The following is a 17,966-nucleotide window of genomic DNA, read 5'->3' as shown; positions in this document are numbered from 1 at the left end:
GCATACTATTGCACCTATGGAAATTTGTTTTTTTATGGATATTCGAACCCATACTGACCCTAACCCATGAATTTTAGTACCCTCATGAACTCGCGGATATACGGGTGCAAATGTATGGGCTCAAATGTACGTGGGTTCAAATGTACGGTCACCATTCTTGCACTAACGTTCGCGTGTTTCTATATCCTTAGTGAAGAACAAGTGAGGTCTGTTAAAATATGGTGTTGTATTGCATGAAAGTATGAGGTGCTTTTACCAATTTAAGTCTATGCGCCGGACAAATTGAAACCAACTTTCAATATGCCTATAGTTTTCTACTGATGGAATTTATAAAAATCGCTATGATTCGAAAAACAATGCCATCATCGCAGCATCTCCGCTGAAGTGTTTGTATCCCTTTGTTATACGCACTGCAGTTCACTAGAAAAGGTTTAAATACGGTGTTGTGCTGTTACAAAGTTTACGAGACGGCAATCACACAGACTTTTTTGTTTGTGTATTATATTTGTAAACTGAAACACATCGGTGCCAAATTAAATTAAATACGGTAGTTCTCCGTGTTGACAGAGAAATCCTAAACTCCTCATTAATAAATCTTATTGATCATTCTTTTGTTAGTATGTCTGTGTTACTCATGTTTGGGTATACTCCCAAAGTATGTGAACCAATATGGCGGACATCGGAGCGTAGTATGCATACCAGGTTAGGGTTACTTAGGCCATAATTGAAGGTACAAATACTACGGGAGTCATTTGACTAGTCCTCGAACTCTTACTTGAGCTAAAATAAGGAAAATTGGAAACGTTCCGCCATCTTGGTTCACATACTTCGTGAGTACCCCAAATTTGTATTTTTTTTTTCTTTTTCCCAGCTAAATGTAGTCAATTATACATTACATCACCAGCTTGAAAAAGGTTTTCCACGCAAATACAAAATGAAGATAAACAACTCCGGTAAAAATGAATTTGGAAGTGAACGAAACTTTTATCCGTGTGCATTAGGGTTTGCCATCGCCATTGGAGCAGATAACGGTGAGAGAGAAATAATAATATTGACAGTTTGTAAATTTCGAAACAGTTGTGAAGTGAAGTATATATGGTGATTCATCTACATTTTCTACTTATTATATAATAAAAATATTATTCAGGTCTGGCGGCTTTACAGAGTAGCATGAACGTTAAAGGTGGAATCGGCACAAACTCTCTTCTTGTCAAAACCACAGCTGCAATCATTGGAAGCTTGATTGTCGTACCTGTTGTACTCCAAAGATATGGACCGAAAGTTGCTCTGATTATTGGAGTAATACTCAATATTTTCGTAACTTTGGCAAATTTTTACCCAGGTAGGTTATATGATATCGGAGAGCTGCTGGCTACCTTCTATTTCTAAATCGATATCAGAACTTGAATCGATGCTGAAATATAAGGATAAAGGGGCCAAAGAGAAGCAGTAGTCTGTCTTACCTTATGCAGTAACTTATTTAATCTGCTGTTCGGAACGGTCATAAAACTTCCGACTTCCGCGTAGAACGATAGTGGTCACAGAACCGCTACAAATGATTTTCATTAATTTTGAAGAGGTCATCACACAAAATTTGAAAGTGAAAAATGAATCGCTAGAGCCCACAGAAAGTTTTGAGATAAATAAAAGTAATAGCCTTCTGGCGAAAACTACAATCTTTAATCACTGAAAATTTTATTGTGCCAAGAGTTAAGAAGAGCATCTCTAATTGCTCTGAATGGGTTCGCAGGTTCGAATCCCGTGTGGGGTGTTTATGTGCGGGAGAATTACTGTACTCCTCCTCGTCGTAGGGTGGTTCACGTAACCGCTGGTCAGTTACGGCTTCCTCTATCATCAAGTCCATGCTTCCGAAACAAATAACTGGCTAACTAATATCAAACCCGACATGAACTGGTAACCGGACAAGAGAACGTGGTTCGCCTCATGATTGAGCCGTATAAGCGGTTTTCCTCTCCTTCGGGATAAATAGATAATCGTGGTCCAGTATTTAATGAGTAAGGCGATTTTTTTTATAACGATAAGAAGAAAAATACCAGCAACAACAACAACATAATAATAACAAAACGATATATTTTTAATGAACATGAAAATGGTGAATGTTGATGCATCATACCTGAGATTGATATGATCCATCCAATATGTACACTTCGTGCTTAATTACAGATGAGTGTTGATCAAATTACCAATGGATCATACCAATGTCAGGTATGAGGCGGTATTATTCGCCATGTTCAGTAAAAATAAAAATTATACTGGTCATTTTTAATCTATCTTGTGTACCCTATCATTTAGCATCTGTAACAAGCGGTCGTTTCACAAACACCACGCGGTAAATATCGAAAGCCCTGATAAGTTGGCGCAAAAACCTGAAGGTTTGTGTTGAAAAAAACTTAGTTTTGAGCTATGAATCGAAGGTTTTGCGTTTATCATAACTTGGCCTTCTCCTTCTCACATTGGATTGTTTGATTTAAATGCAACCAGTAGCGTATCTAAAGTATGGCAGTCATGGGTGCACTTTAGAAAAGGTCGCAAAAGTTTTATTCGTAAAATGTTCCATTAAAATAATTTAAAATTGGAAATGATTAAAACTCAGATTTTTACTTAAATAAAAGCGTACATGTATCTCAATTCAACAGCAGTCGTTATAAATTTTCAGTCATCGATCAAAAGGGCGCATTTTTAAACTTCACCACGGGCGCCATTTTTGGTGGATACGGCATTGAATAAAACGTGGATTTAATAAAATAAATGCTAGTGCTGTCAAATTCTCGACCATTGCAACCGAATTCAATGTTTTAGCCGATATGTGCAATGCTTTCTTTGATTATAAATCAACTTATTAAATGTCTTCTACCGGGACTCGAACAAACCTTGCTTGCAGCCTGCGTATAAATCGAGAATTTAGGTCGCGTTATGTCGTTCGTCAGTGAATTTATAACCGTTCAATAATAAGGATTAATATATACAGTAGGGGAAGGTGGGGTACGTTGGGACATGGGGCACAGTGGAAAATCAGCTATCACACTGATACTATATCCGCAATCCTGTCCGCGGCTCAATGTTCCAATCCGCCCTTCGGTGAGTTACAACGTCCCCGCGAACGGACAACGGACGGGTAGAGCGGCGCAAGCTATGGGGTGAAATTGGTTTTGGGAGGTTGAAAAAAAAATTTCACCGTTGCAGTTTTTTCTTTTTTTTAGTTTAGCCTTTCCAACGAGACAAACCATCGTCTGATATTCTTTAGCGGCAGTCCACTGTAAAATATTCCTAACGTTAGCGAGTGGCTGTGCCTTCCGAATTTTGCCGTGGGATGGTCTGAAAATATTTGTTTCCTATGGGGAACAATGGACCGGGGTTCAGTGGGACATGCTCTACAGGGCACAATTCGACAGTGTTTGATACAATAAGTGCTTAGAGACTTAGAGATGCGTTATATTTTGTGTAATATAATGGTTTCTTTCGACCCGTGGCCCAATATGGAATATATTCGAGAATCAATAATATTTCCAGATTTAGATTCGAGGAAGGAAATAATCAAATTTTTTTGCAAAATGTTTTGTCAAAATATCTGAACTATTTCAGTTGAACATTGATTTTAAAAATATTAAATCTTCAAATCCGAAGTCTCCCCGTACTTTAGACGATTATGCTGATTAATTGCTTATTTTTAAGGACATACTTCGTTGAATTTTGACAGACTGACCCATTGTGCCCCAGGGTCTGTCCGATTGTGCCCCACAAGTGGGGTACAGTGGGACACTTGACAGACGTTTTTCAAAGCATTTTGGTGGTAAGATGTATGTCGCAAGGGAATTTCTTTGTTGCTGAGTAAAAACTACATTTACCCCTCTATGCATTAGTCCCGCAAACTTAAGATAATATGCAGAACTAACGGCTCAAAATATGCAAAAGAAAAAAAGTGTCCCAACCTTCCCCACTTTCCCCTATGTTGTTTTGTTCAGTTTGGTACACAATGTATTCTACGGCATTCTTTGCTGGCATAGGAATGTCCTGTGCTTGGGTTGGATGTTCCGTGATAATTCAAAGTATTGCATCCAATGCTGATATGCATCAAGACGTAGATTCATCTTCACAAAAGTACTTTGGGATGTTTCTTGCGATATTGTCTCTGGCACAAGTAGGTCATTGTAAAAGTTAGGTTTAACGACAGAATTTGGATGATTATCAATATTACCATTACAAATAATTAGAAATTCTTATATAATTAAAATTCTGATCAGTTAAAAGATTTTCCGCAAATGTGAGAATAATGCTTTCAAAATTTGATCCACCATCTTTCTGTGCAGTTTCACAGCCAGAAGAAAAAGGTATTTTAACATTTCGGGTCGCTTATACACCAGGTATTCACAAATATTGTGACGCAAATGATACTTGACTGGAATAACATTGCACGATACATTGGTAACTTTGTTGATGGGGGCTCAAATCACAGCAGTACTTTTCTTTCGTATAATATAACGTCTGACCACCTGTTGACATGCGGGGCGAGGGATTGTCCGGTGAGTAGTCTCAAATTTTTTAGGTGTTTCGATGGAATGACCCATGTTCTCCGATTACACGAATGTATTATAATGCTGTAATACGCCTTGTCATGATAGATAGATAGATAGAAGTTTATTCATCATCCAGTCATTAGCCAATAAATCAAACACAAACAACAACATTCGATAGGTAAAAGAAGAATAAATCGACTAACAACGGAATTGATAGGAGGTTGGAAGGACCATACGGTCACTAAATCGAAACAACTCTCCTGGCATAAAAAGTTGTTTTGAACTCCCATTTGAGATTTATTATTCGTTGCGTTTGCTGTTGACATTTTTCACTTTGTCGACAAAATCACAGAGTTGTTGTCTTCATCTAGGCAAATATATATCAATGCTTATTTAGTAATTGCGTATTATCATATTATTATATTGTAGATTTTAGTTCTTATTGTAAACAACAGTGTAAAAACTTGCACAGCCTTTTTCAACGCGTAACAAAATGGTTGGTTTTTATAGTTCTGTGTGGCTATTGACAATTTTCCAGATTTACACCTGAACGTGGCATTGATTTAAACAATTTTTTAGATTGAGTACTCATTTCGTAAGACGTCTGGCAAATTTTCCGTGCTGATACCGGATCAAACATTGCTACAGGTTCTAGGGGAAAGTGGGGAAGGTTGGGACACTTTTTTTCTTTTGCATATTTTGAGCCGTTAATTCTGCATATTCTCTTAAGTTTGCGGGACTAATGCATAGAGGGGTAAATGTAGTTTTTATTCAGCAACAAAGAAATTCCCTTGCGACACACATCTTACTACCAAAATGCTTTGAAAAACGTCTGTCAAGTGTCCCACTGTACCCCACTTGTGGGGCACAATCGGACAGACCCTGGGGCACAATGGGTCAGTCTGTCAAAATTCAACGAAGTATGCCCTTAAAAATAAGCAATTAATCAGCATAATCGTCTAAAGTACGGGGAGACTTCGAATTTGAAGATTTAATATTTTCAAAATCAATGTTCAACTGAAATAGTTCAGATATTTTGACAAAACATTTTGCAAAAAAATTTGATTATTTCCTTCCTCGAATCTAAATCTGGAAATATTATTGATTCTGGAATATATTCCATATTGGGCCATGGGTCGAAAGAAACCATTATATTACACAAAATATAACGCATCTCTAAGTCTCTAAGCACTTATTGTATCAAACACTGTCGAATTGTGCCCTGTAGAGCATGTCCCACTGAACCCCGGTCCATTGTTCCCCATAGGAAACAAATATTTTCAGACCATCCCACGGCAAAATTCGGAAGGCACAGCCACTCGCTAACGTTAGGAATATTTTACAGTGGGCTGACGCTAAAGAATATCAAACGATGGTTTGTCTCGTTGGAAAGGCTAAACTAAAAAAAAGAAAAAACTGGAACGGTGAAATTTTTTTTTCAACCTCCCAAAACCAATTTCACCCCATAGCTTGCGCCGCTCTACCCGTCCGTTGTCCGTACGCGGGGACGTTGTAACTCACCTAAGGGCGGATTGGAACATCGAGCCGCGGACAGGATTGCGGATATAGTATCAGTGTAATAGCTGATTTTCCACTGTGCCCCATGTCCCAACGTACCCCACCTTCCCCTACTTGTTGTCCATGTCTTGATGCATATTGTTGGAGCTGCCATTCATTACTTTTTTATTAAAGGCACAAGCTATGCGACTGAACAGGGTATTTTAAATTAATCATGGCCATAGAAAGGGTTGCTAAAAAGGTATATTGTTCAAATAATATTTGAGTTTTGTTGCTTTGTCCAAACCGATCGTCGTCAAGCTTTAACTTCAGAAGAGGAAAGATTCAAAACTGCAACCTTTTACTTTAGCACTAGATTTGATTGCGAAAACAAGTCGAAAAATTAGTGTGTGAATATACAAGGTTCTTGTATGTTTGTATTTGAAATTTTCCCGGAGAGAAAATCTCAGAAAAATCCATCCGAGGTTTACTTACGCAAATAAGTAAGCAACGAGCAGTAACGTAATATAATAAAACTGATGTAAATCAAAATCTGCTTGTAAATTAATTATACGGCAGCGCGGATTTCGTTTTGTTTTTCAGTAGAGAACATTCCATCGATGACACAGCCATTGCTAACAGATGAAAGTAGCGATTTATTGTCCAGTATCAAAAAAAGATTCAAATATGCCATGTCTTTGCAAGAACTTTTGACTTGGCCTGTGAAGTTGCTATTCGGTATAACAATAGCGTATATTTGGACGGAACATAACAGGGCATTTGTGTCTTGCGTTGTTGGAGTCGATAAGGTTTGTGGCATATTTTACTTCAAATTTCTTGAAATGAGACGCCGTTCGGCATGAAAATATGCAGAACATTGACTAATAAAATATTACGACACAACGTAAATGATGTCAAAATTGAAATGGTTACCAATTATTTGTAAGACGCAACAATTTGTTATCGAACGCAGCCAAATTTTGAAGAAAGACCGTTTTACATAACTTTTCGAACATCAATGTGTGATAAAATAAGTTTTGACGTGCACATATTTAATGCAAAGTGGTACTACAAATTTGATAGTGACTGAATAAATAACCTGTTACGCATCAATTTAAGGTTGGAATATGTACTGCTATTGTTGATATAATGTCATTCGCAACATCTCTAGTTATTTCGAAAAATTCGAAGACTATAGGTTTACCAGTTATATTCACTGTGGGATTGGTTTACGATTTGATCAACTATACTTGTTCGTTGTTATGGAGACCAACAGTTTCTACTAAATTCGTTTCATACATTTTGTCGGTTACTTTTGGAATTACACATGGCATCAGACGTAACATCTCATTCTGTGAGTACAACTTCATATTTATACTACTGACCGGTCGCATTCAAAACCCTTAACATGAACTTTCGCAATCGACTAATAAGTTAGTAGCGAAGAAAACGGTTTTCCACGCTGCTAGAATTTAGCAAATCGATACATAATTATGTCTCTCTTCGTGTTCAACAAATAAACAAAGGGTGTAAATTTAACGACTTATTCATTTATTTGCAGTGGTAACGGCAGCTCATTCGCCAGATAAGGACACTGGGTTTACCATACAAGTGCTATTGCACTTTCTGGGAATAGTTATCAATACTGCCTGGAGTATTCCACTTTGTGTCAGTGTGAAAATATACATCAATATATCATTGACCATAATCGCTACTTTATGCTGGTCAATTGCAAAGGTTCTTCTAAACAGAGATAAACTGCCATAAAAGAATTACAGTACAATCACGAAATACGAAGAAATAAGTTCTACAACGGGAATATCAAGGCACTATTACAGGATACTATTTTTCTGGATAAAAAATAAGTTATGGCGGATCCGATTTTATTTTTCCGATGTTTGCAAAGAACTATTCCTCTGATGTCAACGATTCTGGGGTGATCGGTTTGGTGTATGATGTTTCTAAACAAGAAGTGAAATTGTGTGGTTTGGGAATCCAGCCATGATTTTGCGGCAGTTCTAGACGCCACAAAATACTTGCAACTGCACTCGCAAATTTTTGATTACTGCGACTAAACTCAAGCTCTTAGGAAGACATAATGACAATTAAATTACGACTAATTTTATAGAAACACAGCTGAAAACTGACTAATAACACGAAAACGAGCCAAAGTTTGATTGACCATGTTTGAATATCTGTCCGGGGGACTTTATAAATTACCATCATTACGTCATCGTAGATTTATTGCTGATTGCATAGTGTTAGGGAAATAAACAAAGTAATCCATTTTCGAAAAACATCCATGCTTAAAGATTCTTCAGATGCGTGTAATTTGATTTAATAAATTATTTATATTCTGGCGTACTTTGGGCGGCTTAATGATAACAAATAAAATCCCAAGTTTTAGGCACTATTATATCATAGCTAAAAAACCTCCATGGTAGCGGCGTCGCTAAAGTGTTTCATTTTTTAATTCTATTCAAAAATTAGATGGTGAGTTGCAAGATGAATTATTCGGCCCAAAAAGTGATCTAGAATGTCGTTCCGCATTTCAGTCATCGATTTCTTGATATACGAGTGCTCGCATGGTACCCACAAACACTTATGACACCATCACAAATCTTAGTAAGCAGCAAGCAAATTGTATTCACTAATTTACCTAACTTGAACATGACATCTTGTACAATTCTAAAAATCTGTTTGCTCATGTATTCGGAGTAAGACGTTTGGCTTGGATACTCTAACTCAGGGTGGTCCAAACCACGGCCCGCAGAACAATTTTAGCATGCAGTAAATCATTGGCAGCTATTTGTATTTATTGGCAGAATATTTTTGAATTATTTTTAAACTATATCAACTGGAAATAGCTCTTTTCCTAATCCCGATGTCGGGATTCATGCTGGTTGGAAACACGAAAATTCAATGTTGTATTTATAAACGCCACGACAGTGCCAATATGGGAATGACGTCCTGTGATCGATACAAAGGAGAATGGATTGTTTTGTGGACCAAGTTGGGTCGCGTTTTTTAACTAAATATTGTACCTTAATCTCGCGTCAAGTAACTCCTCATTTGGAGAGACGTTATGTGCCTTTATTTTCGGTAAAAACACTCCTCTCTTTTCAAGCGTTGGCCATGTGACATCAGTAACGAACCGCAGAGCTGACTTAACGTCAGACGGTCTAGTTTTTTTTTACTGGGTTCAGAGTCCCAACTCAAACAAACTTGAAAAGATATACAAATGAATTTTAGTGTGAAAGTAGACGCGATAAACCAGTAAGGTTATCGAGCAGCGCCCCCTACGCTACGAGGGGGTAGAGTACAAGTAACAAAATTAGTCAAATATAACAATTCATCATTCAATGAGTGTAAAAACGTGACCGAGGTGAACTGTGAGGAAACGTATTTTCTCACCCACAAAAACGTTTAACCACAGTATCTGGTGTGTTTTCAAGTAATATCTGTCACGAAAGAATATAATTTAAAGCGACATGACAAATCCAAACACGAGAAAAGATACCGAAAAATACCACGGTATTTCTCGGGAATCAATTTCAAAATAACCAAAGGCTTTATATATCTTCCTCAAAAAACTGGTTAGATCGGTAAACTCTCATTTCTACATACAGTATATGTAAAGTGGGTAAACGGTGCATTTATAGATCTGAGAGTGTCCGTCACAAAATAGTATTTGAGAACATTCCCTCATTTGAAGCACTTAATAGAAAAAATCTGTGTCTGTTTATAAGGATATGAGATAAGGTGTAATAAACGGATTGAATTCAATGCGTCATTTGCGTTCATGGAAATACGCCGAAGGCATCACAGTGGTGCGGCGGTGTGGATAATCCTGCTAAGCGCGGGTCGGTTAGGGCTTTCTCCGTCACCAAGTCCATGCTTCTGAAAAAAAAAAAACTAGCTAATGCCATACCCGGCATGGAATGGTAAGTGCGAGAGGCCGTGGTTCGCCATATGGCTAAGCTTTCTCAACGGCTTTCTTCTCCCCCGGGATAAATATGCAAATCCTATGACCTACACCACAGTATACCCTAATGTCTTCACTTTGGAAGGCATGACCTCGGCAAACATCCACTAGATAGCACGTCGTAATAATGTTTGTTTCTTGTTGTTGTTCTCCCCAACGGCCGGCTAACAACTTGCCTAATGGTATGCAAGTTCATAGACGCCATCTTGTGCCATATTTGGGGAATGCGAAACAATGGAGTCTTATGGGAAATTTTCGTCGTGTTGTTGTACCGAATCGAATAAGTCCGCTGTTATAAAGGCTAGAATGAAACCGAAGGGTGGATTTTGAACTTCAAGATATATGCTATCTAAATATATAACGCAATTAGGAACAAAAAACTATCTAATGTGTTAAATTTGACCACAAACAAAGCGTAGAACCATTTTTGGTCATTTTTTTAAAGATTTGAGAGTGATACGCCAATTTGAGGCTGTAAAATGTCTCCGCAACAATCCTACAATATCATTTGTTCTTCTAGCGCAGCTTGGAGCTGAGCAGTAGGGCATTATTGAGCTTGACAGACGAAGTATGTTAATCAGAAAATAGAAACGGCCATTGAAGCAAAGTTGGGTTGGCCGGTAATTTCGACAAATAAATACAACTTTTCATCTGTGACGTCATAAGGAACGCCATTGTCAAATGGTTAATTATGACGATTAGAATGGCTAATTTACTTCGGAAGCAACTCGGAACCGGTATAACTTGTCTTCACAAACAATTTAATGTACTATAAATGTAATTTGGCCAACATGAAAGGATATAACCATGTTCGGCCAAGATTCTACTTCAAAACGCGACCTTCAAAATTTTTCTACCTAAACTATTAGTGAAAATATTAGGTATGTTTCAATAATTGTGTTGGAACTTCTCATAAGGCGCCGTGTTAAATTGCCGAGAACAATAAGCACAAGATGGCACAAAGATGGCACACAAGAAGCACAAATTCTTCTCGACTATAGGAAAGAAGCTTGCAGACAAAATCCCATATAGCTCAAAATCTTTTATGGAATTCTTGGGTACTCCTCTGAAGAATTCTTTTTTCCTCGAGCAAACAACACCATCGGAAGTTTTTCATACCATTAAGAATCTGAAAAAGGGCAAAGCAGTTGGTCACGATGGCATCTCCTCTTACTTCCTGAAAATAGTTGGTGATATTATTTCACCAGCACTAAGTCTTTTATTCAATAATTCTTTCCGTTTAGGAATATTTCCTTCGTCTTTAAAGATAGCCAGAGTTATACCAATATTTAAAAATGGCAACAAAAATAATCCCTCAAATTATAGACCAATTTCTGTCTTATCTTCTATTGGCATTATTTTGGAAAAATTATTGCATACTAGAATGATCAGTTTTTGTACCAAATTTAACCTAATCGACAAAAGTCAATTTGGATTTCAGACTAGTCACTCAACAAGTCATGCTATTCTTGACGTTACTTCATACATTTATGATAAAATAGACAAAGGCGAGTTCGTCTGCTGCACTTTTTTAGATCTTAAAAAAGCTTTCGATACAGTGAATCACAGTATCCTTACTCATAAGTTAGCACATTACGGTTTCAGAGGTACCGCGGGCAAATTACTATGTGATTACCTGGCCAATAGATTCCAATATGTTGAATTGGGTTCCAATAGATCTCCAATGATGCCCATTCATTGTGGAATTGTGCAAGGATCTGTACTTGGACCTCTTGCGTTTCTGAATTTCATAAATGACTTATCTAACAGCTCAAATCTTTTGAGCAAATTATTTGCTGATGACGCTTGTCTGCTTGCCAGTGCGACAGATTTGACCACATTACAAAATAAGGTGAACACTGAAATAAATAAAATACATGACTGGATGACATGCAATAAACTTACAGTAAATATAGATAAATCTAAAGTCATGTTATTCAGTCCAAACTCTCGCATTAGACATATGAATTTTTCAATAAAAATTAAAGGCTCCGAATTGGAAATAGTCTCGTCTTATAAATATCTTGGGCTCCACATTGATAGTCAGTTAAAATGGAATACACACACCACTGAAATCCATAGAAAACTGTCAAGATCCGTAGGGATTTTAGGAAAGCTAAAAAATTATTTACAAAATTCCACCTTGAGAACCGTTTACTTTGCACTTTTTCAATCTCATATACAATATGCCATAGCTGCTTGGGGCTCTACAACTCAGTCCATATCGTTCGAATTTAAATTATTCATACCATAAAACTAGAGTGCTTAAATTGACTGACATCCATAAACTAGAAATCTCAAAAATTATGCATCAATTTCAAAACAATCAATTACCAGCAGCTTTTGACAATTATTTTGTCTCGCTAAGTTCAGTGCATGAACATAACACTCGTTCTTCAACAAGGCAAAACTACTTTGTTCCTCGCTTCTCACTTGCCAAATCCCAAAAGTCCATCAAATTCATAGGTGTGCGAATTTGGAATAACCTACCCCAAACCCTACGTGATTCTTCTTATGCCACTTTCAAAATAGAGTATAAAAAACTCATGATTTCCACCTACCGGTCCAGTTGAATTTGCAAAGTGAATTCTCCAGGATTACTTGATCATACAATGAGTTTACTCGACTTGATCCACAGTCCTCGAGTCCAAGTAACCTGTAATGAACATTTTACTATTCTTAATAAATGGAATTATCAATGTTTATTTGGCAAATTTTTCGGATATCTACTTAAAATACTTTTATTGATATATATTGTTAATATACTGACTCACTTATGCCCTCACAGATATATGTGGAGGTACATTTACGCTTTTTCAAAAAACAAAATGTCTCAAAAATTAGAGCCAGCATATGCCAGGATTCTGGTTCCAGTAGATTTGACAGCACAGTCTAGGCCAAAATGGGATTATGTTAATCAGCTGTCCGACTGACCCATACTATTAGTATATTTATTTTATATGTTTGTAATTCTGTGAATTTTCCATTTTTATAATTGAGTGACTTATATATTCTGCATGAATTGCTTTATCATAGTAGGCTATTGTACTGCTGTGACTTTAAATTTATGTAATTTATTGACATAAATTCTGCATGAACCGTCCTATTGAACTGTTGAACAGTTGTGTAGACTATATACATTTTTTTAATCAATGATTTCTATATTCTACATGACCTATTCGATCGCACTTCAAAACCGTTGTGATTTAAAATTCTGAAATTAGTTATATTTATGCCACACAAAATGACTATTTGTAAGTAATGTAACTCAATGCAATTACCTGGTTTAGTGATCTCTTAATCCGTTGCCCAAACCTGTAGATACATTTTATTCTTTTTTCTCTCTTCATATTATCCTCGTGTACAAATTCGTCCCCAGCCTTTATGAACCATGCATCAGCACAGTGCCGGTACCGTCCAACTCAGCTTGCAATATGGTGCTCCAGTCACTTAGACGTATTTGTGCCGTAGACTAGTTGTCATGGTTATCTGCCAGTCGGCGTTCGGAGTCGTTTGCTTAGTGAGTCCGGAAATATCCGGTCTTTTTAAACATATTTCTGCCAATGTTAGTATTTTGGCGTCCGACTCCTCACTTTAGTACTGTATTTAGTTCGATTTTTGTTCTTGTATAACCCAATGTTAGACTATTCATAGGTGTCGTTGCTCGATAACCAATGCTGGTTTATCGCGTCCCCTTTCACCCTGAAATGCATTATTTTCCTCTCTTTTCTTATCTCGTTCTGTATGTACAGTGTGTATTTCTTGGTGATAAAATAAATTACTGATTACTGATTACTGATGGCGTTCATGTCTGAGCGTTGATTCGCTTATATTATATATACGCTTTGGTTCTCCCTGCATCGATGTTGGTTCTACCGGTACGGTACTGTACCTTCTGACCGTACGTTCGATAAGTTGGGATTTTCAATTTTCCCTCCTGTTGTTGCTACTGATAGTAGCCTCGAGGAGAGGAAAAACTGTATGATGGCTTAATTCTATAATGGCCCTCCTCGCCATGGACCACTCGCCATGCGACGGCGGTTAACCACCTCAATGCGGTTAACGGGTACTGGTATGCCTGCAACTGCACGAAGACTCTTATTGTAATGGGAGATGGAAAGGTGGCTGTTTCACTGAGGAGGGTTGGTAGCATAAAAGTCATATTGGGGATGGCAAAATAGGGATGGCGAAATACGGTCGAAAGGTGGCAGATTAGGGATGGCGAAATAGGGACGAAAAGACAAATTGGGGATGGCAAAATGCGGTCGAAGCGTGGCAGATTAGGGATGGCGAAATACGGTCGAATGGTGGCAGATTAGGGATGGCAAAATGCGGTCGAAGCGTGGTGGCAGATTAGGGATGGCAAAATGCGGTCGATGGCTGTCAGTTTTTGCCAAATCGACTGTCATAATGCGCTGTTTAGTATACAGATAACAATAAACAATTGCCTCAAAATTACAAAGAAATATGGCCAAAGTGTTTAGATTTGGGGCTGATGAAATGGATTAGTACCTGTCAAATTCGGGCTTGGAAAACGACACTCGATGAGTGTCAAAATGGGATGGCGAAATGGGGTCGAAGCGTGGCAGATTAGGGATGGCGAAATGCGGTCGAAGCGTGGCAGATTAGGGATGGCAAAATGCGGTCAAAGCGTGGTGGCAGATTAGGGATGGCAAAATGCGGTCGAAGCGTGGTGGCAGATTAGGGATGGCGAAATACGGTCGAAACGTGGCAGATTAGGGATGGCAAAATGCGGTCGAAGCGTGGTGGCAGATTAGGGATGCCGAAATACGGTCGAAGCGTGGCAGGTTAGGGATGGCAAAATACGGTCGAAGCGTGACAGATTAGGGATGGCGAAATGCGGACGAAGCGTGTCAAATTGGGGGTGGCGAAATATGGTCGATTCCTGTCAGGTTAGAGATGATGAAATATGGTCGATGCGTGTCAGATTAAGGAGGGGAAATAGGGCAGTGGGTTGACGGGTGTCATGTTAAGGATGGCGAAATGCGTGTCAGATTTGGAAACGAACATTGTCAAATTTAAGGAACTAATCTGATCAGTGTTTCACATTTTGAAATTCATTTGAAAGGTATTGTCCATCGTGTCTTTATTTTATGATTAATTTTAATGTTTTATATATTATTACATTTTTCTCATCAAGTCTTGAACATTTTTTTTATATTTTTCTGATTAATAATTTTAATACAATCTTTTAATGTTTGATATATTATTACGTTTCTCTCATCAAGTTTTGGGTACTCCTGAAGTATGCGCACCAAGATGTCGCACCACCTGAACCCTAACCTGGTACACAACCTGAGTTCAGGTTATGCGCCAGCTTGTTGCGCATATTTCAAGAGGTCTGCATTGGCTGGCATAGCATTGTGGATCGTGCCATCATTTATGAGGTCATATGTTTTATCTCTTTCGTCATGGAAATTTCAATTTTTCCCTGGTATTATTGTCCCTACAATTTTTTACACCACCCCGAAGCCTGCGATATTTCTATTCCAAATACTGTTATTAAACAATTCTTTTCAATTACAAATATTTTAAATTGCTCAAGTATATATGTAGAAGAATCCTGTTTTGCTTTAAAATATTTTTGGCATAATTCACGCTCACACTGCATGAAGAGTTCATTCTCCGTGTTTCGTTAATTTCAATTCTCAAAATTTCTTTCGAAGTTAATTGGTTTTATAATTTGAATATAACCTTTTGATGTAAAGATGTGTTCGATATATTATGCTATAAAATGATTTTTATGATATTGGGTGAATTCCTATCTAGAGGAGAGTCTTTCAATAGGAATATACGTTGTAGTATTACTCACTTTTGTATAATATTATTCATGAAAACGCGACAAACTATTTGAACTGCGTAAAAATGAAAATGCGACTTTTGTATAACACTGGCAAAGAATCTACAAAAGGCAAGGTAATTAAACATAGGGATTTTGGTATAAACAGTTCAAAAACCAACTAATAGAAGATTTCAACACAAAATGTTGGAAACCACCAAATTCATCCATTTTATCGTTTTTCAGAGAGAAAATGTCGAAGACTAGTTTGACTTTTTAGGAATCTTCTTGCATGCTTTACTTCTTGAGGAACATAATTACCATTACCTGGTACAGAATCCAACCCATGTCTTACTGGATAGCGAAGGAGCAACTTATAAATTAATGTGTTACGTGTAACGCAAGTCTTGTTCTCTGTTGCAATTGAATTCCAAGGAAAGACGCATTTGCGACAAATTTTCCGTGCTGTTTGGAATAAAGTGGGTTAGACCTTGGTGCTATATATATCCGCATTGTTTAATATTTAATAGTGCTTATAACTGGCGTAGTTTCGTGCACCGTTATTTCGCGTTCAAATGCGTTTGATGAGGGATTAATTTTGAGCTAGTAATACGTTCCATATTCATATCTAATGATTGTAATATTTGTTCTGGTGAGTATAAGATAAAAAAAGCCTTTCTAGATTTTCAATTGAAATCAAATGAAATTATACTTTCAAAAACTTATAGGCGAAATGTTTTGAAAACATTCTGCGCTGAGCAGGGTCTCTATAATTGTACGGACATTTAGCGAAATAAAGCTAGTGAAATACTTCCCTGAATATTCGACATTTACACTGGAGTCAAATTACTACTAATCTGCAACTGAAAAGTTTCAATCTAATTGTTTTAGAACTTTACAAAACAATCTCAAACATTTGATGGTCAGAAAACGCTAATGTTTCATGTAGTAGTCAGGGAACACGCAATTTGATGGGTTAGTCTAGCAGGAATGGCGAACCTTTTTAAAGAATTGGGTCGAAAATTATTGTTGTATTGTAGAAAAGAAGACTGTGGTTCGTAAATAGGATTGTCCAAAACGAATCAAATATTCGAATACATTTTCGGCTGATTTTCGAATAATATATAGTCTCTTTTCATCGTAAACACGGTTTTTCGTTTTTGCGGGAATCTTCAAACGATTTTACACATTCATTTCCATTACGTCAAGAAATTGAAGATTATTCAATGTCGTAATTGTTATGATACCCAATAAATTGTCGCAAGTCGGAAAACAAGTCGATTTATTAGAGGAAATAATCAATACTTTTTCCCGCTTTATGGCAAATAATTTTGATAATGATATTTGAAAGTTTCGACTTTTTACTGGGATGATTTTCTGTTGTGCAAATTATTTATATCCATGACCGATACTAGCATATAAAATTATTATGCGTTATTAATTTAGTTTTGTTTAACTTAACTTATGGTTGCGACGACAATTTGTGAGCATAAAATGTGTAGTGAACTGCCCGATATTATTCATTTTTGATTCCTATTTTCGGATTTACTGAATAATAAAAGTATTATTACTCTGAAATCTACTGGAATTTGTGGACTTAAAATGTGTGGCAAGGTGCCAGAATATAATTAATTTCTGATTCGTATTCACAAAATAGTATTACTCAAAAATACACTACACGGACTTAAAATGTGTGGTAAAGTGCCCGAATATAATTAATTGCTGATTCGTATTTTCGTATTCACAAAATAATAAAAGTATTATTACTCCAAAATACAACGGCAATTTGTGGGCTTAAAATGTGTGGTGAAGTGCCTGAATATAATTAATTGCTGATTCGTATTTTTGTATTCACAAAATAATAAAAGTATTATTACCCCAAAATACAACGGCAATTTGTGGGCTTAAAATGTGTGGTAAAGCGCCTGAATATAATTAATTTTTGATTCGTATTTTAAGACTCTTGGAAAAATTGTCCCAAGTCGGAAAAATAATTAATACTTTATCCCGCTTTTTGGCAAATAATTTGAATAATGGTTGGTATTTGAAAGTATGAACTTTTTACCAGGATGATTTTGTGTTGCGCCAAATGTTCAAATCCATGACCGATACCACTATTTCAAATGCCTTGCCATATTAATTTAAATCT

The 17,966-nt window shown here is 36.9% G+C and overlaps 1 protein-coding gene and 1 long non-coding RNA gene across 4 annotated transcripts; one reads left to right on the top strand and one right to left on the bottom strand.

Annotated features, from left to right (window-relative positions):
- The first annotated feature begins 876 nt into the window (after positions 1 to 876).
- On the top strand, positions 877 to 9,421 carry LOC120328926 (protein unc-93 homolog A-like). Its single transcript, XM_039395515.2, has 9 exons — positions 877 to 1,031; positions 1,148 to 1,342; positions 3,984 to 4,159; positions 4,383 to 4,541; positions 5,115 to 5,189; positions 6,167 to 6,251; positions 6,636 to 6,841; positions 7,152 to 7,386; positions 7,594 to 9,421. The coding sequence occupies exons 1-9, from the start codon at positions 935 to 937 to the stop codon at positions 7,797 to 7,799; spliced, it is 1,434 nt and encodes a 477-aa protein (XP_039251449.2). The 5' UTR covers positions 877 to 934; the 3' UTR covers positions 7,800 to 9,421.
- A 1,584-nt stretch (positions 9,422 to 11,005) lies between these two features.
- LOC144425153 (uncharacterized) lies at positions 11,006 to 13,468 on the bottom strand. Of its 3 annotated transcripts, none has more exons than XR_013477321.1 (4): positions 13,299 to 13,468; positions 12,579 to 12,673; positions 11,654 to 11,876; positions 11,006 to 11,194 (listed from the first exon to the last, which is right to left on the bottom strand). It is a non-coding gene; the product is annotated as an uncharacterized LOC144425153 (long non-coding RNA). The 3 variants fall into 3 exon arrangements; XR_013477320.1 differs by having other exon boundaries at positions 11,006 to 11,146; XR_013477319.1 differs by having other exon boundaries at positions 11,006 to 11,876.
- Between the last annotated feature and the right edge of the window lie 4,498 nt (positions 13,469 to 17,966).

This window comes from Styela clava, chromosome 7 (assembly GCF_964204865.1).
Source record: "Styela clava chromosome 7, kaStyClav1.hap1.2, whole genome shotgun sequence".
NCBI lineage: Eukaryota > Metazoa > Chordata > Ascidiacea > Stolidobranchia > Styelidae > Styela > Styela clava.
The sequence above is the reverse complement of the archived record's forward strand: the minus strand, read 5'-3'. Positions and strand labels throughout refer to the sequence as shown.

Excerpts from the sequence above, each read along its gene's own strand:
- LOC120328926 (XM_039395515.2), top strand. The coding sequence starts at position 935 with ATGAAGATAAACAACTCCGGTAAAAATGAATTTGGAAGTGAACGAAAC. Across the intron at positions 4,542-5,114 it reads GCGGGGCGAGGGATTGTCCG|ATTGAGTACTCATTTCGTAA; the intron begins GTGAGTAGTCTC and ends ACAATTTTTTAG. Across the intron at positions 6,252-6,635 it reads AAGCTATGCGACTGAACAGG|TAGAGAACATTCCATCGATG; the intron begins GTATTTTAAATT and ends TTTGTTTTTCAG.